We start from the raw sequence: 25,802 nt of genomic DNA, 5'->3' as shown, positions 1-25,802 counted from the left end.
TCAGCGAAAGGCAAAGGTGAAGGGGGTAAAGGGACGCGGTTCTGGATGGGATGGGCAGAGCAAAGGGGGAGGGGACGAGGGGGGGGTTGAAGGGTGGGGAGGAGGAAGGGTCCTGGGCGGGGCGGAAGGGACCGAAGAGGCGGGATGAAGAGGGCCCGGCCGGGAGGGTCTTTACCTGCAGCTCCGCCCGCTCTACCTCCCACTGGGCTCTCTCAACCTCGAAGCGGGCCCACTCATGCTGCAGGAAGTGCAGGATCCCAGGGAGGCTGTATTGGGCTCGCGCCGCCCCCGCCGCAGCCGCCCCGTCGCCGGCCGCGGCAGCCTCCGCCAGAGGCCCGAGACCCTTGGCACCGCCGGCGCCCGGGTGGTTGTTGCTGAAGAAGACACCGGGACCCGCCTGCTCGTCCATGGCGGCCGCAGAAACCCCGGGAGCTGCCCAGGCGCCCAGCAGCGGAGGCAACGGCGGCGGCCAGCAGCGCCTCCTCCTGCCTCCGCCGCTCCCCGCCCACACCCCAGTCAGCAGGGAACAGCCGCCTGGGCGCGGGGGCCGGCCGAGCCCGGGACGGGCCGGGAAATGGGTCAACTGCGGCGCGCGGGCGCCCCGCGGCTTGCTGGGAAATGTAGTCGCGGGGCGTGGCGACGACAAGCGCGGCCGCGGCGGCCTGTGGGGCTGCCAGCAGCTAAGGCGCGGCCGCAGGTCCGCCCCCTCGCCCGCCCCGGCCCGCCCTTGCCCGCGGCGGTGGGGGCCGGCTGGGCCGGGAGCGCGGGTTTCCTCACCCGCCCGGCGGGCGCAGGCTGGCTGTGCGCCAGTCCCTCTCGCACACGGAAGTTCTCGGGCGGCGCGCCCTGTTGCACACAAACACACACACGCGCGCGCGCGCACACACACACACACACACACACACACACACACACACACGGAAGTTGTCGCGCCAAGATAGCAGCCCGAGCTGCACATCTTTGAGGGCTTCCTGGTAGCTCTGTTAAGAAGCGAGCTCAAACCGAAGTTCGGCGGTTAGGCTCCTGGACCTGGATCCTCCAGCTGGTTGGAATTCAACCCTTTCCCTTTGGCTCCAACTTCAGTGTTTCTCTGGCCACAGGCACCCCTCAGTTTTGGCAATCTGCTTATCGCTGTCGCTCCTCCCTTTCTTTTTCTCTTGGGGGTTCAAACCTGTTGCCTGATCAGTTTTCACTAATAAGGAGCTCTGATCACCTCTCCTAGACTAATCCCCTTTCGGCTTCTAAATTCTGGGTTGTTGGCACCTCTTCTGAAACCCTGCTACGCCTCAAGTCCCTTTCTCTTGCAGTCAGTCTTGCAGAAGATCCAAATCCTGTGAACTTTCAGATATCCAAGACTGCTATTTCGGTCTCCCTTTTCGTACCTCTTCCCGCGTAGTTTTTACTCAGTTCCACTCAACAAATATTTGATTGTCAGTTATTTCTGTCGCTGGGGATATAAAGATAAATGACACAGTTCCTGTCCTCAAAGGGAGATTGGCAAGTATATAATCAATTCTCACAGCGCCTTAAATCAACACCACCTGAAAGAACAAAGTCCCTTTCTCTTCCGCAGAAGTCTTAGGTATCCAGGTACTTCTCCCTTTCCCCCTGTCCCAGTTCCAGTTGCTGTCGCGGTTCACCTGCAAACCCACAGCAATATTAGCCTACCAAAGACACCGAAGTCCTTTCAAGGGTTTCTCGTAAATATTATCCTTCAAAGTCTCTGAAATTATGCCACTATAAATTCACAGTACAACAATAATGAAAGGAAGGCACCTGAAAAAAATTAACAAATGAAAGTGAAATGAAGCACTTATCTTGTCCTCATAACAAGTTATTAGTAATTCTTTTGTGGGATGGACTTCTGGAAGATCAGATGTGATGGTCGTGAAAAAAATTTAAAGATTTAGGCTGGTTATTGACATGCCAGGGAAGGACATCCTGTTCCTATCCTTCCCCCACTAACCCCTCCCTTCCCATGGCTACTTGTGGAAAGGACAGGAAACACACTGTATCTGTCCTGGTTGCAAATAAAGATGGCAAGCTCTCTTTTCTCACTTATTGAATGTTTCTGCTTCATGAATTCATTCTTTATTATAATAAAAGTTTGATCCAGGCTTGGCCAAATTCCTTGTGTCATAAATTAGTTTGGCTGTAAGTGTCCTTTGAGACATTGCCCAGTCCTCTCATTTTACAGCTCAAGAAACTTAAGTGCAAAGCAGTTGAGACTTGTCCACAATGAGGCTTTGAGTAAATGGCACAGCCAAAGCTAGAAACCAGAATCCCTGACTGCTAGTTCATTGATCTTTCCATTAACACGTTGCTTCCTTTCTTACTTATCAGAACTACCAGAATACCAAAAGGAAGATAATTCCACAATGGCATATTTTTTCATCCAGAAGATTTAAGAACTCCTACAAGTTGTGAATGTTAAAAGGTTTTTCTTTTTTTTTTTCCTCTCTCTCTAATAGAGACATGTCTAACAATTCCCTGAAATAAATTCATAACACACTATAAAACATAGTGAAATTTAATGATAGCTATTTAAGAACCTGTAAGTCATTTACCTAGATGACCAAGAAAGAAAGAGGACTCAAATAAAATCAGAAATGAAAGAGGAGATACTATAACTGTTATCACAGAAGTACAAAGGATCATAAGAGACTACTATAAACAATTATACATTAACAAATTGCACAGCCTAGAAAAAATGGTTAAATTCCTAGAAACGTACAACGTATCAAGACTGAATCATGAAGAAACCCAAAATCTGAATGGACTGATTACTAGTAAGGAGAAACAGTAATCAAAAACATCCCAACAAACAAAAATCCAGGACTAGATGGCTTCACTGGTGATATCTATCAAACATTCAAAGAAAGATTGAAAAGAAACATTACCAATTCCTCTCAAACTCTTCCAAAAAATAGAAGAGGAGGGAAATTTTCCAAACTCATTTTATGGGACTAGCATTATCCTGATACCAAAACCAGATAAGTTAGCCAAAAAAAAATTATAGGTCAATATCCCTGATGAACACAGATGCAAAAATCATTGACAAAATATTAGCAAACCTAATTTAACAATACATTAAAAGGATCACACACCATGGTTATGTGAAATTTATTCCAGGGATGCAAGAGTAGTTCAACACTGTAAATCAATAAATGTGATACACCATGTTGACAAAATTTGACAAAATTCAACATCCATGTATCATTAAAAAAACAACAACACTCAACAAGGCGGATATAGAGGGAATGCACCTCAACATAATAAAGGCCATCTACGATATGACAACAGCTAACATTATACTTAATGGTGAAAAACTGAAAGCTTTTCCTGTAAGATGAGGAGAAAGACATGGAGGCCTACTCTCACCAGTTTTATTCAACATAGTACTGGAAATCCTAAACAGAACCTTTAGGCAAGAAAGAGATATAAAAGGCATCCAAATCGGAAAGGAAGAGGTAAAACTCTCATTATTTGCAGACTTCATGACATTATATATATAGAAAACCCCAAATACTCCATAAAAAAAAATTAGAACTAATAAATGAATCCAGTAAAGTTTCAGGATACAAAATCAATATGCAAAAATATGTTCCATTTGTACATGCTAATTATGAACTATCAGAAAGAGAAATAATTAAAACAATCCCAGTTACAATTGCATCAAAAAGAATAAAATACCTAGGAATAAATTTGACCAATGAGGTGAAAGACCTGTATACTGAAAAATACCAGATGTTAAGAAACTGAAGAAGACATAAATAAATGGAAGGCTATTCCATGCTTAGGGATTGGAAGAATTGATATTGTTAAATGTCCATACTACCCAAAGCAATCCACAGATTCAATGCAATTGCTATCAAAATTCTAGAGGCACTTTTCACAGAAATAGAACAAACAATCCTAAAATTTGTATAGAACAATAAAAGACCCCAAATAGCCATAGCAATCTTGAGAAAGAAGAGCCTCAATTTTATTCCTCACTCTACAATTATCCAAATCTAGGAATCTTGGACAGACAGTTTAACATTTTTTAGTCATAATTCTGTCATTTTTACTATAAGAACAATATTTACTTAATAAAGTTACCATGAAGATTAGATGAGAGATGTGGCTCAGTCAGTTAAGCATCTGCCTTTGGCTCAGGTCATGATCCTTGGGTCGTGGGATCTAGACCCCACCATCAGGCTCCCTCCTCAATGAGGAGTCTGCTTCTCCCTCTACCCTTCCCCCACTGCGCGTGCGCCTGTGTGTGTGTGTGTGTGTGTGTGTGTGTGTGTTCTCTCTTTCAAATAAATAAAATCTTAAAAAAAAAAATCAGATGAGGGAAAAATGTTAAGTCCCTTAGCATAGTGCATGACATATAGCATAAACAAAATAATGATAGCTATTATTGTAACAGAGTTCACAAGACTAACTGAATAACACAGAAGAATCATAAATATTGGGGGCTCAATAATTGTTCTTTTTTCTTTCTCATCCCCATCCCCTGTTTAGAACTTTAATTCAGCATAGTTAAAATAATATTTAAAAAATTAATGTCTATGCCTTGCCATTAAGCTTCAGACTTTAAGGTGTTGCTGATTTCCTGATCATTTCATTTTATAATTAATAAAACCTGTGACACAAAAAATAAAGTTTCCTTTCCAAGCACAGAGAGCAGCTGTCTAAATGTTTTTTTTTTAAAGATTTTATTTATTTATTTGACAGAGAGAGATCACAAGTAGACAGAGAGGCAGGCAGAGAGAGAGAGAGAGGGAAGCAGGCTCCCTGCTGAGCAGAGAGCCCGATGCGGGACTCGATCCCAGGACCCTGAGATCACGACCTGAGCCGAAGGCAGCAGCTTAACCCACTGAGCCACCCAGGCGCCCCTAAATGTTTTATGTGTCAGTATAACCAGTTTAAAGTGAAAAATAGTGAAAGGCTAAACGGTTATTTAGATAATTTGAGTGTTTGCTCTTTTTTGGCTTCTCTGGGTGTGTTTTGTGGAATGGGGATTATAGTTCCACAAAATAACAAGTCATCCGCTTTCTCTCTCTCTCTCTCTCTTTTTTTTTTAAATATTTTTCATTAAAATGAGTGGCTCTTTAAACAAAACAAAACAGGGGTGCCTGGGTGGCTCAGTCATTGGGCATCTGCCTTCTGCTCGGGTCATGATCCCGGGGTCCTGGGATCCAGCCCCGCATCAGGCTCCCTGCTTGGCGGGAAGCCTGCTTCTCCCTCTCCCAGTTCCTCTGCTCATATTCCTACTCTTGTTGTATCTCTGTCAAATTAATAATAAAATCTTTAAAAATGAATAAATAGGGCGCCTGGGTGGCTCAATTGGTTAAGCGACTGCCTTCAGCTCAGGTCATGATCCTGGAGTCCGGGGATTGAGTCCGGCATCAGGCTCCCAGCTCCACGGGGAGTCTGCTTCTCCCTCTGACCTTCTCCTCGCTCATGCTCTCTCTCACTGTCTCTCTCTCTCTCTCTCTCAAATAAATAAAAAATAAAATATTAAATAAATAAATAAATAAAAATAAAAATAAATAAATAAATAAAATAAACAAAACAAAACCCCTGTCCCGGGTTCCCTGGCTGGCTCAGTGGTAGAACATGTGACTCTTCAGACTCGTGATCTCGGGAGTCTTGAGTTCTAGCCCCAGGTAGGGTGTAGAGTTTACTTTAAAAATTTTTTTAATTGAAAAAAAAAAAAAAAAACTTTTCCAATGACCAGTGATTGGGGTCTTTGACTTTTTAACTGCTCCAAGAAAAGTCTTCAAATTGAACTTCATAGCTCTTTTCAGAATTCTGGGCAGAGAACAGACAGTGGAAGGCCTAAGTGGAGCTAGGCCTCTGCTGGCATAAAGAGAAAGTCATTTCTCCTTAACCAGTATTTAACATAGCTGTAGTAAAATATTTCGAACTTTAGGGAATTATAATGGATTACATATATTAAAAGTTGGGGATTGGGTAAACAATATCTGAGCTCTTGAATTTTCCAGTTGACTCTTCCCTTACAATAGTAACCAGCTCTAATTAGTTACATAAGTTTCTTCAAGGCAATGTTTTATTGTTGCTGATGTCATTATATCTGAAGCATTGCTGGCTATTTCAGTCAATATCCACTAATGCTACTTCAAAAATGAGTTTTGCATTTGGTGGAATTTTGGCATCAGGCTGTCCTTTCTTTCCATAAGCCCATTCTGGTTCAATCTCTAGTCGAGTTTTTTCTCCTTTACTCATAGTTAAGAGTGCTTCATCCCATCCTCTGATGACTTTGCCTATTCCGACCTTAAAACTTAAAGGCTTGGCATTTTTCTTCTTCTTTGAACTCGTTTGAATATTAGTATCAAAAACAGTCCCATCCTGTAGTGTTCCTGTATACCAGCAGTGAACAACATCACCCTTTTTGGGAAAGTTGGTTTTATCTCCTTTTTTAAGAACAGATTTTATATATTTTGGTGGACCCTCATCCACAGTCTCTTCAGACTTGGTTTGAAGAGATATTCTTACAGATATTCATACAGATATATGTAATAACTCACTGTTTACCAGCCTCTGTACTCTCTGCCTACCCCCTGATTGCCTTCACTTCTTGCTGCCTCCCCTGCTTCTACCTTTCCTCAGCCTCCAAACTTCCTTCCTAGATTTGAAGTGTGGTTGGGAAAACAGCCAGTAACAAATTGAGAAGTGAAAGAATTCCATTATTTGAAAATGTTCTTGGAGTCCGAGAATTAAATCAAATCACAGTCGCATGATGGGATGGAAAAATCGCCTCTATTATTATTTATTATTATTACTATTATTTACTTTTGGAAGAGTGTGGTTGAAATTAGAGAGTTGCCTAATTTTCATTTTAAAATGAAGTTTCTGGGACGCTGGGATGGCTCAGTCCCTTAGCATCTGCCTTTGGCTCAGATCATGATCCGAGGGTCCTGGGATGGAGTCCCACATGGGACTCTGACAAATAAACAAGTAAGACCTTAAATAAACAAACAAACAAAATGCAATTTCCTTTTATTTAACACATTTTCATCAAATCAACTACTAGATAAGAGTTCATTTTAAAATTAAAATTAATTTTAATTTTGTAGTGACTGATACGTGGAGGAAGAGATACTTAAAATCTAAAATCAGGATTGCCTTCACTATCTATATAGCTAACACTGCAGGAGACTAAAATGATAATACAGCTAGGCAAGCTGTAGCAAGACTTCCTTTAGAATATTGATGGTGACCAACTTAAGGCTCTATTTCTCTAAGTGACAATCAGTGGGTTTTTGAACACATGCTTTTTCTTTCTCCCCATCAACTCCATCCTTTTCCTCTCTACCCTTTTCTCTTTTAACATTTCCAGTGAATGGAAGCTCTCCTCTACAGGTTCTTGAGTTCCCCCAATCTTTTCTTTAATAACAATGGTGCCCCCATTTCTAAGGCAGAAATGGAATTTCAAACAATTCATGTATCTTCTTTGCATAAAAATAACCGTTGTAGGGAGAGAACATTCTTATAAGTTCGCTTTTCCTGCCAAGCATGCAAGAGAGATGAACTGGTTTCTAGGTGGAGCCTTTGCTCAGAAGAAGACATCCAGTCTTCATGTAAACTTGAATTGCTTAGAACAGCATCTCCCCCCTCCCAAAACTCCTAGCTGATTGCCCTGAAATATAAACTAAGTCAGTTCTCAAAAGAATTCAAACGTGGTACATTTTTTTTTTTCAGATGTGACAGGGAAAAATCTGGGCATTGTGCCAGAAAAACGAAAAAAGAAAGATGAATGAGGTTAAAGAGGTTCAATACATTTTTGTTTTAGGTTTTGGAGACCCCTTATTTTCTTAACTTTTTCCAAACAAGATCTGATGTGTTTTGCATGTAGTATATCTCTCCCTCTTCCCTACAGGTCCTCAGTATGATACTGTTGTTCAGTACACATTAATTTTAGCACTTGCTGTTGTTCTCTGTAATGGAAAATTCTACCATTATCTACGTTATCTCCTTTCCCAGATTTCCCCCCAGCTGCAGGACATGAAGTAACAAGAGGAGGAGTGGTCTGACCCAGCTCATACACACTTTGACATGAAATCATAATGTGTAACATTATAACCCGTAAGCTGATTATATTCAGGCTTAAAGGACCAATACACACATTGTTTTTTACAGGAGAAAAATATCATTTAAATAATTCAAATAATACCATCTTTAGGATATGGCAATAACCAAATTAACGCTGCAACATTTTTATGAGAATGCACCAGCTTAAAACATGAAGAGGATAAATTAGTTAGCAGAAGGTGAAATGGAGCTTTTTAAGCAAAATTCAAACACCTGCAGAAGAAAAGTCCATAGTGCATTTGAAAGAAATAATAACAGTTATTATTTTTGTACCTAGTACTTATTGAGCATTTAATAAATGCTTAAAAAAATGCATTTTGGAGGTAAGTACTAACATTCTTTTTTTTGTTGTTGTTAAAGGATTTTATTTATTTGTTTGAGAGAGAGAATGACCAGGGAGAGGAACAGAGGGAGAAAGACAAGCAGACTCTATGCTGAGCATGGAGCCTGATGTGGGGCTCAAAGCAGGTCTCTATCCCACAATCCTGAGATCAGGATCTGAGCCAAAATCAAGAGTGGAACACTTAACTGACTGAGCCACCCAGGCTCTCCTAACATTATTTTCATATGACAGGAAGGGACACTACATATGGTCATTGGACCTGCACGAGGAGGTGAAGTAGGCACGGGCCAGATCATGTAAGGCCTCACAGGCCACCTTAAGGAACTGGGTCTTTTTGCTAAGGTAAGCAAATAGAGAGTTTCCAGCAAGGTATCAGATTCAAATTTATGAAGATCATCTCAGTTTCTGTGTGGAAAACACAATATTAACTGACATTTCTAAATTGTTTTTTAAGGGCCAGGCACTATTGGAAGGTCGTTTGCAAATATCAGTTTATTTTATCCACAGCTACTCTATAAAATAGGTATTGTTATTTTCATTTCACAGATGTGGAAACTGAGGCACAGAGAGGAAGGGTGACTTCCCCAAGGTTACACAGCTTGTAGATAATGGAGCCAGATTCCAACGCAGGAAAACTGACCCTGCAGTCCACACCCACCACTTTGCTGCAGTGCAACCAGATGTGGTGATCTGGACTAGGATGGTGATGATGGCAATAAAGACTTGGAGGGATCTGACAAGATATTTAGGAAACTTGTTGATGAACTAAGCACACTGAGGTGGGAAGTGTCAAGCAGGATACCAAGACACCAAGATTTATGTCTTACACAACAGGATAAAATTGTGAGATTTCTTGGGAGATCATGAGTGTTGAAAAGTTAGTTTGTAGATAAAGAGGTGAAGGGGGATGCCTGGGCGGCTCAGTGGGTTAAGCCTCTGCCTTTGGCTCAGGTCATGATCCCAGGGTCCTGGGATTGAGTCTCGCATTGGGCTCTCTGCTCATCAGGGAGCCTGCCTCCCCGCCTCTCTCTGCCTGCCTCTCTGCCTACTTGTGATCTCTGTCAAATAAATAAAATCTTTAAAAAAATAAAATAAAATATAGAGGTGAAGAATCCAATTTTAAATTAATTGAGTTTGAGGAACCTCTGAGACCATCAGTGGTGGGTAGTCACATTTCAGGTGTGAAGAGCAGATGGGAGTCTGTAGACCTATCTTATGTAGAAATCCCTGCCTTGGCGCACCTAGCTAGTTTGGTCAGAGGGGCATGTGACTCTTGATTTTGGGGTTCTGAGCTCAAGTTTCACATGGGGTGTAGAGATTACTTAATTATATTTTTAAAAACTTAAAAAAGGAAGAAATCCCTGCCTATTCTTTATCAAACCATACTTCATAAATTCCCTCCAACTACTTATCACAACCTGTGACTATTTCTTATCTCTCCTCAGGTAAGATGCAAATATATCATGGCAGATTCTTTGCTTGGCTGCTCATTATTTTATTCCCAGTGTCTGGCATATAGGTGTTTCATACATAAATGTCCAATGAACGAGACAGCATTAGACTATCTTACTACCAACTCTTTGACAAACAAGAATTCAAGTTTTCCTTGTCCAGCGTCAAGGAATGCACTATCATCAGGCAATCATTTTTAACAGCTCTCTTGGGAAATTCTCATTTTACATTTGATTGCAGACCACTCACTTGAGACATTGACCTATTGGTGCAATCAGTTATCTGGTCTACCCATCTGAAGAGGAATGACCAGGCTGCCTGCCCTTCTTTATTCTAAGTACCTCTTTATCCCCTGGCTTGGACACATAGCAGTCTATTATTGCTCTTGGTATGTGGCACCTGAAGCTAATTGTCCAGCCCTCAGCCCTGACCTCACACATACAGACTGGGTGGTAAAATGAGTAGAGTAGTACTGTCACCTTCCTTGTTTTAACTAGTATATTTTTTTTTAATTATTATAATTTTTTAATTTTTTAATTTTTAATTTTTTCAGTGTAACAGTATTCATTATTTTTGCACCACAGCCAGGGCTCCATGCAATCCGTACCCTCTCCAATACACACCACATGGATCCCACAACCTCCCACCCCCCGCCCCTTCAAAACCCTCAGATTGTTTTTCAGAGTCCATAGTCTCTCATGGTTCACCTCTTCTTCCAATTTCCCTCAACTCCCTTCTCCTCTTCACCTCCCCCTTGTCCTCCATGCTATTTGTTATGCTCCACAAATAAGTGAAACCATATGATAATTGACTTTCTCTGCTTGACTTATTTCACTCAGCATAATCTCTTCCAGTCCTGTCCATGTTGCTACAAAAGTTGGGTATTCATCCTTTCTGATGGAGGCATAATACTCCATAGTGTATATGGACCACATCTTCCTTATCCATTTGTCCATTGAAGGGCATCTTGGTTCTTTCCACAGTTTGGCGACCGTGGCCATTGCTGCTATAAACATTGGGGTACAGATGGCCCTTCTTTTCACTACATCTGTATCTTTGGGGTAAATATCCAGTAGTACAATTGCAGGGTCATAGGGAAGCTCTATTTTTAATTTCTTGAGGAATCTCCACACTGTTCTCCAAAGTGGCTGCACCAACTTGCATTCCCACAAACAGTGTAAGAGGGTTCCCTTTCTCCATATCCTCTCCAACACATGTTGTTTCCTGTCTTGTTAATTTTCGCCAATCTAACTGGTGTAAGGTGGTATCTCAATGTGGTTTTAATTTGAATCTCCCTGATGGCTAGTGATGTGTCTGATGGCCATTTGTATGTCTTCATTGCAGAAGTGTCTGTTCATATCTTCTGCTCCTTTTTTGACATGATTATCTGGTGGTTTTTTTTTTTTTTTAGTTTAATTCTTTTTTATTTATTTATTTTTTAATTTTATTTTTTATAAACATATAATATATTTTTATCCCCAGGGGTACAGGTCTGTGAATCGCCAGGTTTACACACTTCACAGCACTCACCATAGCACATACCCTCCCCAATGTCCATAAACCCACCCCACCCCAACCCCCCTCCCCCCATCAACCCTCAGTTTGTTTTGTGAGATTAAGAGTCACTTATGGTTTGTCTCCCTCTCAATCCTATCTTGTTTCATTTACTCTTCTCCTACCCCCTTAACCCCCTTTGCATCTCCTCTCCCTCATATCAGGGAGATCATATGATAGTTGTCTTTCTCCAATTGACTTATTTCGCTAAGCATGATACCCTCTAGTTCCATCCACATCATCACAAATGGCAAGATTTCATTTCTTTTGATGGCTGCATAGTATTCCATTGTGTATATATACCACTTCTTCTTTATCCATTCGTCTGTTGATGGACATCTAGGTTCTTTCCATAGTTTGGCTATTGTAGACATTGCTGCTATAAACATTCGGGTGTACGTACCCCTTCGGATCACTACGTTTGTATCTTTAGGGTAAATACCCAGCAGTGCAATTGCTGGGTCATAGGGTAGCTCCATTTTCAACATTTTGAGGAACCTCCATGCTGTTTTCCAGAATGGTTGCACCAGCTTGCATTCCCACCAACAGTGTAGGAGGGTTCCCCTTTCTCCGCATCCTCGCCAGCATCTGTCATTTCCTGACTTGTTAATTTTAGCCATTCTGACTGGTGTGAGGTGATATCTCATTGTGGTTTTGTGTATTTGTGTATTTCCCTGATGCCGAGTGATATGGAGCACTTTTTCATGTGTCTGTTGGCCATCTGAATGTCTTCTTTGCAGAAATGTCTGTTCATGTCTTCTGCCCATTTCTTAATTGGATTATTTGTTCTTTGGGTATTGAGTTTGCTAAGTCCTTTATAGATTTTGGACACTAGCCCTTTATCTGATATGTCATTTGCAAATATCTTCTCCCATTCTGTCAGTTGTCTTTTGGTTTTGTTCACTGTTTCCTTTGCTGTGCAAAAGCTTTTGATCTTGATAAAATCCCAATAGTTCATTTTTGCCTTGCTTCCCTTGCCTTTGGCAATGTTCCTAGGAAGATGTTGCTGCGGCTGAGGTCGAAGAGGTTGCTGCCTGGGTTCTCCTCAAGGATTTTGATGGATTCCTTTCTCACATTGAGGTCCTTCATCCATTTTGAGTCTATTTTCGTGTGTGGTATAAGGAAATGATCCAATTTCATTTTTCTGCATGTGGCTGTCCAATTTTCCCAACACCATTTATTGAAGAGGCTGTCTTTTTTCCATTGGACATTCTTTCCTGCTTTGTCGAAGATGAGTTGACCATAGAGTTGAGGGTCTATTTCTGGGCTCTCTATTCTGTTCCATTGATCTATGTGTCTGTTTTTGTGCCAGTACCATGCTGTCTTGATGATGACAGCTTTGTAATAGAGCTTGAAGTCCGGAATTGTGATGCCACCAACTTTGGCTTTCTTTTTCAATATTCCTTTGGCTATTCGAGGTCTTTTCTGGTTCCATATAAATTTTAGGATTATTTGTTCCATTTCTTTGAAAAAAATGGATGGTACTTTGATAGGAATTGCATTAAATGTGTAGATTGCTTTAGGTAGCATAGACATTTTCACAATACTTATTCTTCCAATTCAGGAGCATGGAACATTTTTCCATTTCTTTGTGTCTTCCTCAATTTCTTTCATGAGTACTTTATAGTTTTCTGTGTATAGATTCTTAGTCTCTTTGGTTAGGTTTATTCCTAGGTATCTTATAGTTTTGGGTGCAATTGTAAATGGGATTGACTCCTTGATTTCTCTTTCTTCTGTCTTGTTGTTGGTGTAGAGAAATGCAACTGATTTATGTGCATTGATTTTATATCCTGACACTTTACTGAATTCCTGTACAAGTTCTAGCAGTTTTGGAGTGGAGTCTTTTGGGTTTTCCACATATAGTATCATATCATCTGCGAAGAGTGATAGTTTGACTTCTTCTTTGCTGATTTGGATGCCTTTAATTTCCTTTTTTGGTCTGATTGCTGAGGCTAGGACTTCTAGTACTATGTTGAATATCAGTGGTGATAATGGACATCTCTGCCGTGTTCCTGACCTTAGCGGTAAAGCTTTCAGTTTTTCTCCATTGATAATGATATTTGCCGTGGGTTTTTTCATAGATGGCTTTGATAATATTGAGGTATGTGCCCTCTATCCCTACACTTTGAAGAGTTTTGATCAGGAAGGGATGCTGTACTTTGTCAAATGCTTTTTCAGCATCTATGGAGAGTATCCTATGGTTCTTGTTCTTTCTTTTATTAATGTGTTGTATCACATTGATTGATTTGCGGATGTTGAACCAACCTTGCAGCCCTGGAATAAATCCCACTTGGTCGTGGAGAATAATCCTTTTAATGTACTGTTGAATCCGATTGGCTAGTATTTTGGCGAGAATTTTTGCATCTGTGTTCATCAAGGATATTGGTCTGTAGTTCTCTTTTTTGATGGGATCCTTGTCTGGTTTTGGGATCAAGGTGATGCTGGCCTCATAAAATGAGTTTGGAAGTTTTCCTTCCATTTCTATTTTTTGGAACAGTTTCAGGAGAATAGGAATTAGTTCTTCTTTCAATGTTTGGTAGAATTCCCCCGGGAAGCCATCTGGCCCTGGGCTTTTGTTTGTTTGGAGATTTTTGATGACTGTTTCAATCTCCTTACTGGTTATGGGTCTGTTCAGGCTTTCCATTTCTTCCTGGTTCAGTTGTGGTAGTTTATATGTCTCTAGGAATGCATCCATTTCTTCCAGATTGTCAAATTTGTTGGCGTAGAGTTACTCATAGTATGTTCTTATAATTGTCTGTATTTCTTTGGTGTTCGTTGTGATCTCTCCTCTTTCATTCATGATTTTATTTATTTGGGTCCTCTCTTCTTTTTGATAAGTCTGGCCAGGGGTTTATCAATCTTATTAATTCTTTCAAAGAACCAGCTCCTAGTTTCGTTGATTTGTTCTATTGTTTTTTTTTGGTTTCTATTTCATTGATTTCTGCTCTGATCTTTATGGTCTCTTCTCCTGCTGGGTTTAGGGTTTCTTTCTTGTTCTTTCTCCAGCTCCTTTAGGTGTAGGGTTAGGTTGTGTACCTGAGACCTTTCTTGTTTCTTGAGAAAGGCTTGTACCGCTATATATTTTCCTCTCAGGACTGCCTTTGTTGTGTCCCACAGATTTTGAACCGTTGTGTTTTCATTATCATTTGTTTCCATGAATTTTTTCAATTCTTCTTTAATTTCCTGGTTGACCCATTCATTCTTTAGAAGGATGCTGTTTAGTCTCCATGTATTTGGGTTCTTTCCAAATTTCCTCTTGTGATTGAGTTCTAGCTTCAGAGCATTGTGGTCTGAAAATATGCAGGAAATGATCCCAATCTTTTGATACTGGTTGAGACCTGATTTAGGACAGAGGATGTGATCTATTCTGGAGAATGTTCCATGTGCACTAGAGAAGAATGTGTATTCTGTTGCTTTGGGATGAAATGTTCTGAATACATCTGTGATGTCCATCTGGTCCAGTGTGTCATTTAAGGCCTTTATTTCCTTGTTGATCTTTTGCTTGGATGATCTGTCCATTTCAGTGAGGGGGGTGTTAAAGTCCCCTACTATTATTGTATTATTGTTGATGTGTTTCTTTGATTTTGTTATTAATTGGTTTATATAGTTGGCTGTTCCCACGTTAGGGGCATAGATATTTAAAATTGTTAGATCTTCTTGTTGGACAGATCCTTTGAGTATTATATAGTGTCCTTCCTCATCTCTTATTATAGTCTTTGGCTTAAAATCTAATTGATCTGATATAAGGATTGCCACTCCTGCTTCTTCTGATGTCCATTAGCATGGTAAATTCTTTTCCACCCCCTCACTTTAAATCTGGAGGTGTCTTCGGGTTTAAGATGATTTTCTTGTAGGCAACATATAGATGGGTTTTGTTTTTTTATCCATTCTGATACCCTGTGTCTTTTGATTGGGGCATTTAGCCCATTAACATTCAGGGTAACTACTGAGAGATATGAATTTAGTGCCATTGTATTGCCTGTAAGGTGACTGTTATTGTATATTGTTTCTGCTCCTTTCTGATCTACTACTTTTAGGGTCTCTCTTTGCTTAGAGGACCCCTTTCAATATTTCCTGTAGAGCTGGTTTGGTGTTTGCAAATTCTTTCAGTTTTTGTTTGTTTTGGAAGCTTTTAATCTCTCCATCTATTTTCAATGATAGCCTAGCTGGATATAGTATTCTTGGCTGCATGTTTTTCTCGTTTAGTGCTCTGAATATCTCATGCCAGCTCTTTCTGGACTGCCAGGTCTCTGTGGATAAGTCTTCTGCCAATCTAATATTTTTACCATTGTATGTTACAGACTTCTTTTCCCGGGCTGCTTTCAGGATCTTCTCTTTGTCACTAAGACTTGTAAATTTTACTATTAGGTGACGGGGTGTGGACCTATTCTTATTGATTTTGAGGGGGGTTCTCTGAACCTCCTGGATTTTGATGCTTGTTCCCTTTGCCATATTGGGGAAATTCTCTCCAATAAATCTTCTGCTCCCCTCTCTGTTTCCTCTTCTTCTGGAATCCCAATTATTCTAATGTTGTTTCTTCTTATGGTGTCACTTATCTCTCGAATTCTCCCCTCGTGGTCCAGTAGCTGTTTGTCCCTCTTTTGCTCAGCTTCTTTATTCTCTGTCATTTGGTCTTCTATATCGCTAATTCTTTCTTCTGCCTCATTTATCCTAGCAGTCAGAGCCTCCATTTTTGTTTGCACCTCATTAATAGCTTTTTTGATTTCAACTTGGTTCGATTTTAGTTCTTTTATTTCTCCAGAAAGGGCTTTTATATCTCCCGAGAGGGCTTCTCTAATATCTTCCATGCCTTTTTCGAGCCCGGCTAGAACCTTGAGAATCCTCATTCTGAACTCTAGATCTGACATATTACCAATGTCTGTATTGATTAGGTCCCTAGCCTTTGGTACTGCCTCTTGTTCTTTTTTTTGTGGTGAATTTTTCCGCCTTGTCATTTTGTCCAGATAAGAGTATATGAAGGAGCAAGTAAAATACTAAAAGGGTGGCAACAACCCCAGGAAAATATGCTTTAGCCAAATCAGAAGAGATCCCAAATCGTGAGGGGGGAGAAAGGAGATAAAAAGAGGTTCAGAAAGAAAAAAAAAAAAGAGAGAGAGAGAAACAATTAAAAAAAGAAAACCAATAAAGAAAAAATATAAAAAGGAAAAAAATAATATATATATATTAGATAAACTAGTTAAAAACGTTAAAAAAGAAAGGGGTAAAAGTTTAAAAAAATTAGCAGAAGAAGAGAAAAAAAATTGAAAAATAAAAAAAGATTAAATAAACTGCAAGGCTAAAGAATTATGGGGATAAAGCCATGAGTTCCGTGTTCCGTGCTTTGCTTTCTCCTCCTCTGGAATTCCACCGCTCTCCTTGGTATTGAACCTGCACTCCTTCGTAGGTGAACTTGGTCCTGGCTGGGTTTCTTGTTGATCTTCTGGGGGAGGGGCCTGTTGTAATGATTCTCAAGTGTCTTTGCCCCAGGCGGAGTTGCACCGCCCTTACCCGGGGCCGGGCTGAGTAATCCGCTCGGGTTTGCTTTCATTTGCTTTCGGGAGCTTTTGTTCCCTGAGCGCTTTCCGTAGAGTTCCGGAGGACGGGAATGAAGATGGCGGCCTCCCGGTCTCCGGCCCGGAGGAGCCGAAAGACCGGGGCCCCACTCCTCAGTGCGCCTCAGAGAACAGCGCCCAATGATTCCCGTCACCCTGGCCTCCGGCCGCGCTCCGAGCTGACCGAGCCTGCGACCGGTTCAAGGTAACCCCAAGCTGAGAATCACTCCTCGGCTCTGTCTCTGTAGCCGGCTTCTCTGTTCTAATACCTGTAAGCTCTGCGACACTCAGACACCCCCGATCCTTCTGTGACCCTGCGGGACCTGAGGCCACGCTGACCCCACGTGGGTTTCACCCCAGTTAAGCCTCTGGAGCGATGTCCCTCAGCGGAACAGACTTTTAAAAGTCCCGATTTTGTGTTCCGTTGCTCCACCGCTTGCCGGGAGCCGGCCCCTCCCCCCGCGGTCTATCTTCCCATCGCTTTGGATTCACTTCTCCGCCAGTCCTACCTTTCAGAAAGTTGTTGATTTTCTGTTTCTAGAATTGCTGTTCTTCTTCTCTTCGATCTCCCATTGGATTTGTAGGTGTTTGCAATCTTTAGATAAGCTATCTAGCTGATCTCCTGCTACCTGAAGTAGTCTCAGCCTTCTACTTCTCCGCCATCTTGACTCCTCCCCCAACTAGTGTATTTTTACTAAAAGCAGCCAAATTCCATTAAGCCTCATGATGATTTAAGCTAGCTTCATAATGATGTACAGTCAGCTAGAATGATGTTTATAAAAAATGCTTAGGTATACCCAAATATTTGTGATTTAATGACATTCTCAGGTATTTTCTTGGAATTTGGAAAACAATGACCCAGTTTCATTTTCACATCTGTCAGTTCAAAAAGCATCACTTTCTAAAATTCGGCCATGTGTCTTAAAATTTAAAATCTGTCGTATTTTTATAACCCCTTTGAAAAGAAATCTATCCCAAGGAAATAATCTACAAAGTTGCATTTTTTAAAAGTCAATGCAGCATTATTTACGAAAATGTAAGCACTAGAAACCAAGTACCCCCTGCAAAGGGTAATGGCTAAGTCAATAGTGGTACATCCACATTAAGTAGTGATAAAAAATGATGGTTATTAAATCTATCCCATAGTATTATTAGAGCAATTCTATGGGAAAATGCTTATAAAATAAGTGGGCAGAAGCAGATACAACATTCTACCTCAGGATGATTGCAAATGTGGAAGGAACTAGAATAAAATATCAACAGTAATTTGGTCTGTGTAGTGAATTGTGATAATTTTCCCAAAAATTTAATGAATGCAAATTTTATAATTAAAATGATTTATAATAATATATGAAATGATTTTCCTTCCTCCTCTAACTCTACATTTATGTTCATTGGATAAGATTAAAGTTATGCCTTTTTGTTTTGTTTTTGTTGTTTCTCAAATAAGAGAGGTATTTTCCTATACAAATGGAAATAAGTTGGAATGAAGGAAGAGATTTTTTTTTTTAAAGATTTTTAATTTATTTATTTGACAGAGAGAAATCACAAGTAAGCAGAGAGGCAGGCAGAGAGAGAGGAGGAAGCAGGCTCCCTGCTGAGCAGAAAGCCCGACGCGGGGCTCGAACCCAGGACCTGGGATCATGACCTGAGCCGAAGGCAGCGGCTTAACCCACTGAGCCACCCAGGCGCCCCTGAAGGAAGAGATTTAAAGAAAGAATGAACAATCAAAGGTACAAGCTGGAAAAGCCAAATAAATTTACTTAAATTTTCATGGATTCTTTTGACTTACATTGAAAGTCAAGGGGGAAAGAGCAAACTGGGTATATGTGTTTGAGGGACACAATGTCTGAAATGGAAACCCATGCACTCCAATGGCAAAAAGAGATTGAGAATTGTGGATAGGGGATGAAGACTGTGAAAAATTTTCCTGGAAGAAAAGAAAAAAAGAGTTAAACTGGTCATTTATGCATGCATGGTTCTCATGTATTTGTTTAGCAACAGTGCCAAAAACCTAGCTCAGGATAATTTTTCTTATGATTAAGAAATTATGATTAAGACTTGAAGTTTTTAAGTAAAATTTTGTGAAGCCCATAAAGAATAATTTCATAATTATTTAATTATATTTCATAATTATTATTATAAATTTAGAAGTAGTTTGTAATGATGAATTTAGGTTTTTAAAATAATCCATGTGATGGAAAACATTAAGGCAAGAATTTTATTTATAGGTGTACTCTAGCCATTTCTGGCAACAACCTAAAAATTCCAATTAAGAATGAAGAAAATGTGAGGCATAGTGATTCATAATTAAATGTGTTTCGAAAATTGGGCTAATTGCAGACCTCAGTCAGCATTGTTTGAATGAAAAGTAGGGATGGATATAAAGTGTCTAGCACAGTGCCTGGTGCACAGCAGAAAGGGCAGCTCTTTTGACCATGATAATCTGCTGTATTTTAACTGCTCTCTGGATTTAGTGTATTTTATGCTGTCCTACTAGGATAACTATTTTATACACATGTAGAAACTGTTAATTAGACTAAATAATATGATATGTTAATACTAAAGGAATGGCCAAAGACTCACTCTCTTGGTAAAAATAAGCAGGACAATTCCACAGTCATGTACTTTTTAGATTTGCAGAAGATCACAGAATACCTAGTAAGTTTTCCTCTAATTTATAGATGAGGGAACTGAAGCCCCCAAAAGGTTAGGTTTTCTGAAGTTCTATCCCTAGTTGATAGGAGAACCTATTTGGAAAAGAGAAACCTGACTTCCATTAAGTTTTCTCCAATTGAATTCAGAATTCAAATGGACAGTATTAACAAGAACCTGGAAATTAAATAGAAAATACTTTATTTAATGTTAAAACTGCTCAGATTAAGCTTCAGAAAGAATCCATTAGCTGTCCTGATGCTATTTCTTTTAGTTTCCTGGTACTGGATATTTAGAACCAATTACGTATGATTATTTGGGTTGAGAAGAATCTCAAGGATCGGGCAGTGAACCAAATTCATAAATCTAATTCTTCAAACAGAGCTTCTTTTATAAATATTATCATAGAAAACTAGAAGTTGCGTTGTCAGTGGCTCAGAAGAGTTTAGAGAAAGTACAGAGTAGTTCTGGGGAGAGGGATGAAGGGAGGGAAGGAGGAAGGAAGGAAGGAAGGAAGAAGGGAGGAAGGAAGAAGGGAGGGGGTAGGTACTGAGGGAGAGAGGGAGAAAAAAAAAGAGAATCATTGCTAATGCGTGATGCAGTCTATCTTAAGGTGGGAAAAGATGGGAGAAGTCTGGGATGGCAGGAAATAGCCAGGCAGAAACCAACTTTATACTTCATAAATAGGGGAGTGAAAAGGGGTTTAGTGTGCAAAAAAAACAAGAAACAAGCAATTGAAGAACAGTCTGGCAGTTCCTTAGAAAGCTGAAGAGTTCATTATCATTGAGGGAGCAATTCCATTCCTCGGTGATACCCTAGAGAAATGAAAACACATGTCCGCCCAAAACCTGCACACAGGTGTTCACAGCAGGATTATTCCTAATAGGCAAAAGGGGGAAACAACCCAAGTGTCCATCCCCTGGAGAATGGATAAACAAAATGCAGTACACATACAGTGGAGTAGTATCCAGCCACAGAAAGGGAGGAAGTACTGATGTATGCTACCACATGGATGAAGCTTAAAAACATTTTAAGTCCAGGGTGGCGCACATCCGGGATCTCCGCCTTCTTCTCCCGAGCTTGGGCAGCCTCCTCCTCCACACCTTTCACTCACAGAGGGGACCGTGTGGTGAGAGGCCAGGGAGGGGGAGTTGGGCGGCTGTGCACATCCCAGCCACCTAAAAAGTGAAGATGTGCCACATAAGGGACTGCTTCAGGAGCATCCTGGCCATCGTGCCCTGTTGGTTGGTCACCACTGTCGCGGTGCCCTTGTTGGCAAACCTTGTCTCATCAGCCCGCTTCCTTCTTCCTCTGGCCTGAAGAAGCCTTCCTCTATCACTTTCAGATTTGAAGGGCAATCACTGCCACCTTGTATTTCCCTGTTTGTCCAGGAATTAAGATTTCTTTATTTGGTCAGTTTCTCTCTCTCTCTCTTTTAAAGATTTTATTTATTTATTTGAGAGAGAGAGAGAGAAAGCATGAGAGTGGAGAAGGTCAGAGGGAGAAGCAGACTTACTGCCAAGCAGGGAGCCAGACACAGGACTCGATGCTGGGACTCCAGGATCATGACCTGAGCCAAAGGCAGTTGCTTAACCAACTGAGCCACCGAGGTGCCCTCTTTCTTGTATCAGTATTTTACAGGACTTGAAACAGGAGCTTTTGATAGGTCACCCGCCAATTTACTCATGCTCCTCTTTAACTGGATTTGCATCGTGATGACCAGTTTAGCAATGAACATGCAGTTGCTGATGATTCCTCTGATCGTGTCAGTACTTTATGTCTGGGCCCAGCTGAACAGAGACATGATTGTATCATTTTGGTTTGAAACACAAGCTAAGGCCTGTTATTTATCATGGTTATCCTTGGACTCAACTATATCATGGGAGGCTCGGTAATGAATGAGCTCATTGGAAATCTTGTTGGACATCTTTAATTCCTCCTCATGTTCAGATACCCAATGACTTAGGACGAAGACATTTTCTATCCACACCTGTTTTTGTACTGCTGGCTGTCCAGCAGGAGAGAAGGATGTCAGGATTCAGTGTGCCCCCTGCTAGCATGAGGTGAGCTCCTGATCTGAATGGTAGAGGTGGAAGACACAACTGGGGACAGGACTTTCAGCTTGGGGACCAATGAAGGAGAGGCCTCTGGCCTGCCCACCAGCCACTCTGCTTAGACGAAGTTTCCTCCCAGTGCTAGGTGTGCCTAACAACCGAGTTCTAGCAAACGCTGTTAGACTTAATCCACACTGAATGTAGTCTTCCGGTACATGATAAAATTTTTTAAATCCTGAAGAAAGGAATGTGTTCCTCAAGTTCCATGATTCTCATTCAAGGCCTTACTGCTACAAAGAACAAATGTCAACTATGCAGATTTCAGAACCGACTTTAATTTTTTGGTGTCTTCACTTCCTTTTCTGTCTGAATAGTGGGTTTTGGTAGGTCCTGGTCTGCTGGCACCAAGCTGGGCATCTGGGGTTGGGTCATCAAACCCTTGACAAAGGGCCTCCTCCTTCTGTCTTGTACACATGCGTTGCTCCTTTTCCCAACCAAACATTTGCAGCTGGAGGAGGTTGCCCATAAAATGGTTCTGCCTTTGACAAGCTCTCTTATTTATTGTCTTTGGCAAGGCCCGGGTGCAAAGAACTTGTCCACCCTTTCCCCTTTTGGTGGCAGAAGTATAATGGGGTGGGGGGGGGGGAGACTGGACCAGGGGATGGAGAGCCTTTTCAGCTTTTGAAATTGCTGTGACCTGATGGCAGTTGCAACCATTTGCCCCTCTTCAGATGTTTTTAGTAAAACAAACAAAAAACAAAACAAAAAAACCCCACCAGAGTCAGTGAGGGCCACAGACTGGTATTAATGAGGCATGAGGGTTGCTACGAGGCACTCGTTTCCCTAAGTGACATGATGCAGACTACAGTGGAGCTGCATCTTGCACAGGAGCTAGAGGCAAACTGTGGTGGGCACAATCCCTTTGCATCTCATGTAGGGAGTCCTGGCTTCATGTGCAGCCAGAGTAGTTGAGATGTATTGTGCTAAAAATTTCCAAATCACATTTGCCTCTTTGAGAGGCACCTGGGCATTGATTGTATTTCATTCTCCTCCTGGATATATGTGGACTGAATAGTGTGGAGAGGAGAACTTTATACTCTAAATTGTCATTTTTGGGGGCCACCCCCGCCCTTTTAATGGCCATGTACTTCTGTGAATCATGAGGAAGGTACAGCTCCTCTTACACAGATCATATTTTAAGAGCTAAGATAAGCACATGTAAACAAATCACACAATTTTGGGTTGTAACGGCTTTAGACTCATTTGTGTTTGAGGGTCTTTATTTTGAGCCATGAATGTACAAGTCATGAATGTCCATCAGACAAGCTTACATACCCACAACTCCTTTTTCAGAGGTGGGCTTTTTCCATTAGAACTAGGTTTATCCCCCCATAAAGGTTTTTGAAGGCTAAGAAAACCCCAAACAAATTTAAAAAAGAAAAACAGATTAAAAAAAAAAACAGTAAGTCAAGAAGCCAGTTACAAAAGACTAATTCTCTGATTTCATTTATATGAGATGGTTGTAACAGAAGAATTGATGGAAACAGAAAGTAGATCCATGGTAGTTTAAGGCTTGGGAGCATTGGAAAGATTGTGGGGTGATTGCTAAAGGGTGTGAGGTTTCTTTCTTTCTTTTTTAAGGTTTATTTATTTTTAGATTTATTTATTTTAGAAAGAGAGAGTGTGTGCGCAAGCTGGCAGAAGGGCAGAGAAAGAGGGAGAAGGAAAGAATCTCAAGCAAACTCCCCACTGAGTGTGGATTCCCAACTCGTGGCTCAATCTCACGACGCTGAGATCATGACCTGAGCTGAAACCAAGACTTGGATGCTCAACTGACTGAGCACCCCATGAGGTTTCTTTCGGGAGTAATGGAAATGTTCGTAATTGATTGTAGTGATGGTTGCCCTACCCTGTGAATAAACTGAACACCACTGAATGGTACATTTTAAATGGGTGATATATATGTCTGAATTACATCTCAATACAACTGTGACCCAAAAAGCACCCCTGAAATAAGGAGAGTAACTTCAGCAAAGCAACTCAGAAATGAAACAACAACCCTGTAGATACAAAGGAAAGTGAGACAACAGGTGAAAGCACCTCTCCGAGTTTTAAAGACTGACAATCCCCTGGTCCAGTCTTCCCCCTATTACACTTCTGCCACCTAAAGGGGAAGGGGTGGACAAGTTCTTTGCACCCGGGCCTTGCCAAAGACAATAAATAAGAGAGCTTGTCAAAGGCAGAACCATTTTATGGGCAACCTCCTCCAGCTGCAAATGTTTGGTTGGGAAAAGGAGCAAGGGGATAGGAGCTGCCAGCTGGTGAGGGCATGAGAGTGAGTCGGTGGCAGCAGATGACAAACAGGTATGTATCTGGAATATTCAGAAAGGTGACTTGCTGTTGATACTACAGTCTAGGTATACTGGTAAAACCTGGTGTATAAAAGTTGCTCAACACTGTGGCAAATACTCATCTCATCAATTATCTATTGGATGGGGTAAAATTCCGATTCACAAAAGACTGACCTTATCATAATTATGACAAATTCATTTTTGTATGCCCTGCAGGACTTAGCTTGATGCTTCATACACAGTAGGCGCTCAATAAATATTTGATGAATGAAACTAACCATCACAGTCAGAACTCAATGCTCTGTTCTATAATTATAAAACATAACCAAGGCCAAATTTTAGCCATGAAAAAAAAAAAGCAGAACATTATTCCACATTTGAAACATTTTAATGGATCTTTCAATGAAAGCTTTAATTCATCTAACAACTAAAATACAGGCATAATTTAGTTATCTAATATGGAAGTAAAAAGATCTATCAGAAAGGTAAGGACATTCTGAGAAATGCTAAGAAAGTGTGACTTTATTCATATTATATACACCATGAAACATTTTCCATTATTTGAGTTACTTCAAAATCTAAATTCTGCTTGTTTCTCAATTAAATTTTTTCATGACAGATGTTGAATATTGACCTATTTTTTTTCCTGACAATACCAATAGGCTGCCCAACATGATACAATTGTTTTTAGCACTTAAGTTTAAGAGACTATGGCTCAGTATTTAAAAAATAAATTAATAAAAAAGAAGCATTACAGGAAAAAAAGGGAGAGCACATCTACCCCATGATAAAAACAATCACCCCTTTCAAATCAGAAAATGGCATGAGCATTATTTTACTTAACCTACTTAGTGGCATACAATACCCATATACAAATGAAGTAGAACCTATAGCCCAGAAGGGTACAGTGGCGATCACTAATTAGTTGCCAGTTGACAATGTAAATAAAAATGAATGGAATATCAAGTTAAAAAAAGCTGGTTTTTAGCTTAATCGTCGGTGCAGAATGTACAGCAGGGGTCGGCAGCCTGGTGGCTGCTTTAGCTTTGCTGGCTTGGCTTGCTCGAACAGCAGTTTCCAAACGTACTTTCAACTCAGGAGCCGCTCCCATTACTGTCTTGAAAGCATGTGGGTACAGAGGTCCAATATGCATTAAATTCTGGAGTGCAAACTCATGAAGATCTTTGGAAACTGTGCTTGCTGAGGCAAAAGAATTTTCATCCAGCAGGTAAGAGATCAAAGTGGGAACTAAAAGGGCAAGTAACTGGACTCCTGCAAGGAACAATGATAAGGTCTGAAGATCATCACAAATCTGTCAATTACAATAAACTTTAAGATAGGTGATTACCACAGTAGTCTCGGTCACAATAAAACATAATCAAATAGAATCTGTCTTAGACTTCAACAACAATTAATATTAAATAGTCAATATTAATTAATGTTAATTAATATTGACTATTTACTTAATGCCAGGCTATATTTGGCTTGGAGACCAAATTTGTTAAGACTGCATATTTTAGTTGATATTGTTTTGTTAAAAAAAAAAAAAAAATACTGGCTAGGGACACCTGGGTGGCTCAGTCAGTTAAGTGTCCAACTCTTTCCCAGCTTGGGTCTTGATCTCAGGGTCATGAGTTTAAGACCCCATTGGGCTCCATGCTGGGTGAGACGCCTACTTATTTAAAAAAAAAAAAAAGGTGAAAAAATACTGGCTAAAAGGGTAAAAAGGAGTAAGTAC

At 40.7% G+C, this 25,802-nt stretch overlaps 3 protein-coding genes and 1 pseudogene across 7 annotated transcripts in view; 1 reads left to right on the top strand and 3 right to left on the bottom strand.

The window, feature by feature from the left end:
- Positions 1-572, bottom strand: part of STRN (striatin) — a 116,780-nt gene extending 116,208 nt beyond the window's left edge. The window contains exon 1 of one of the 2 annotated variants that reach the window (XM_047744052.1): positions 176-572. In XM_047744052.1, coding sequence (XP_047600008.1) covers positions 176-409 — 234 coding nt within the window. In that variant the 5' untranslated portion in view covers positions 410-572. The remainder of the gene's footprint in view (positions 1-175) is intronic. The other variant, XM_047744053.1, reaches the window with a different exon arrangement.
- A 5,319-nt stretch (positions 573-5,891) lies between these two features.
- LOC125109784 (peptidyl-prolyl cis-trans isomerase FKBP3-like) lies at positions 5,892-8,077 on the bottom strand. Its single transcript, XM_047746933.1, has 2 exons — positions 7,890-8,077; positions 5,892-6,502 (listed from the first exon to the last, which is right to left on the bottom strand). Exons 1-2 carry the CDS (start codon positions 8,075-8,077, stop codon positions 6,106-6,108), a joined length of 585 nt encoding a protein of 194 aa, XP_047602889.1. The 3' UTR covers positions 5,892-6,105.
- A 12,773-nt stretch (positions 8,078-20,850) lies between these two features.
- LOC125109782 (derlin-1-like) lies at positions 20,851-21,795 on the top strand (annotated as a pseudogene).
- A 2,641-nt stretch (positions 21,796-24,436) lies between these two features.
- Positions 24,437-25,802, bottom strand: part of HEATR5B (HEAT repeat containing 5B) — a 106,019-nt gene continuing 104,653 nt past the window's right edge. For all 4 annotated transcript variants that reach the window (XM_047745127.1, XM_047745128.1, XM_047745126.1 and 1 more), the window contains exon 36: positions 24,437-25,336. In XM_047745127.1, coding sequence (XP_047601083.1) covers positions 25,032-25,336 — 305 coding nt within the window. In that variant the 3' untranslated portion in view covers positions 24,437-25,031. The remainder of the gene's footprint in view (positions 25,337-25,802) is intronic.

This window comes from Lutra lutra, chromosome 9 (assembly GCF_902655055.1).
Source record: "Lutra lutra chromosome 9, mLutLut1.2, whole genome shotgun sequence".
Taxonomy (NCBI): Eukaryota; Metazoa; Chordata; class Mammalia; order Carnivora; family Mustelidae; genus Lutra; species Lutra lutra.
Note: the sequence above shows the minus strand (reverse complement) of the source record. Positions and strands in the feature narration are given on the sequence as shown.

What these genes read in the sequence shown, in the direction of transcription:
- LOC125109784 (XM_047746933.1), bottom strand. Translation starts at nt 8,077, where the DNA reads ATGATTTCATGTCAAAGTGTGTATGAGCTGGGTCAGACCACTCCTCCT. An exon ending in CAGTATCATACTGAGGACCT is followed by an intron (nt 6,503 to 7,889) that starts GTAGGGAAGAGG and finishes AATATCTGTAAG; the next exon opens with AATATCTCTTCAAACCAAGT.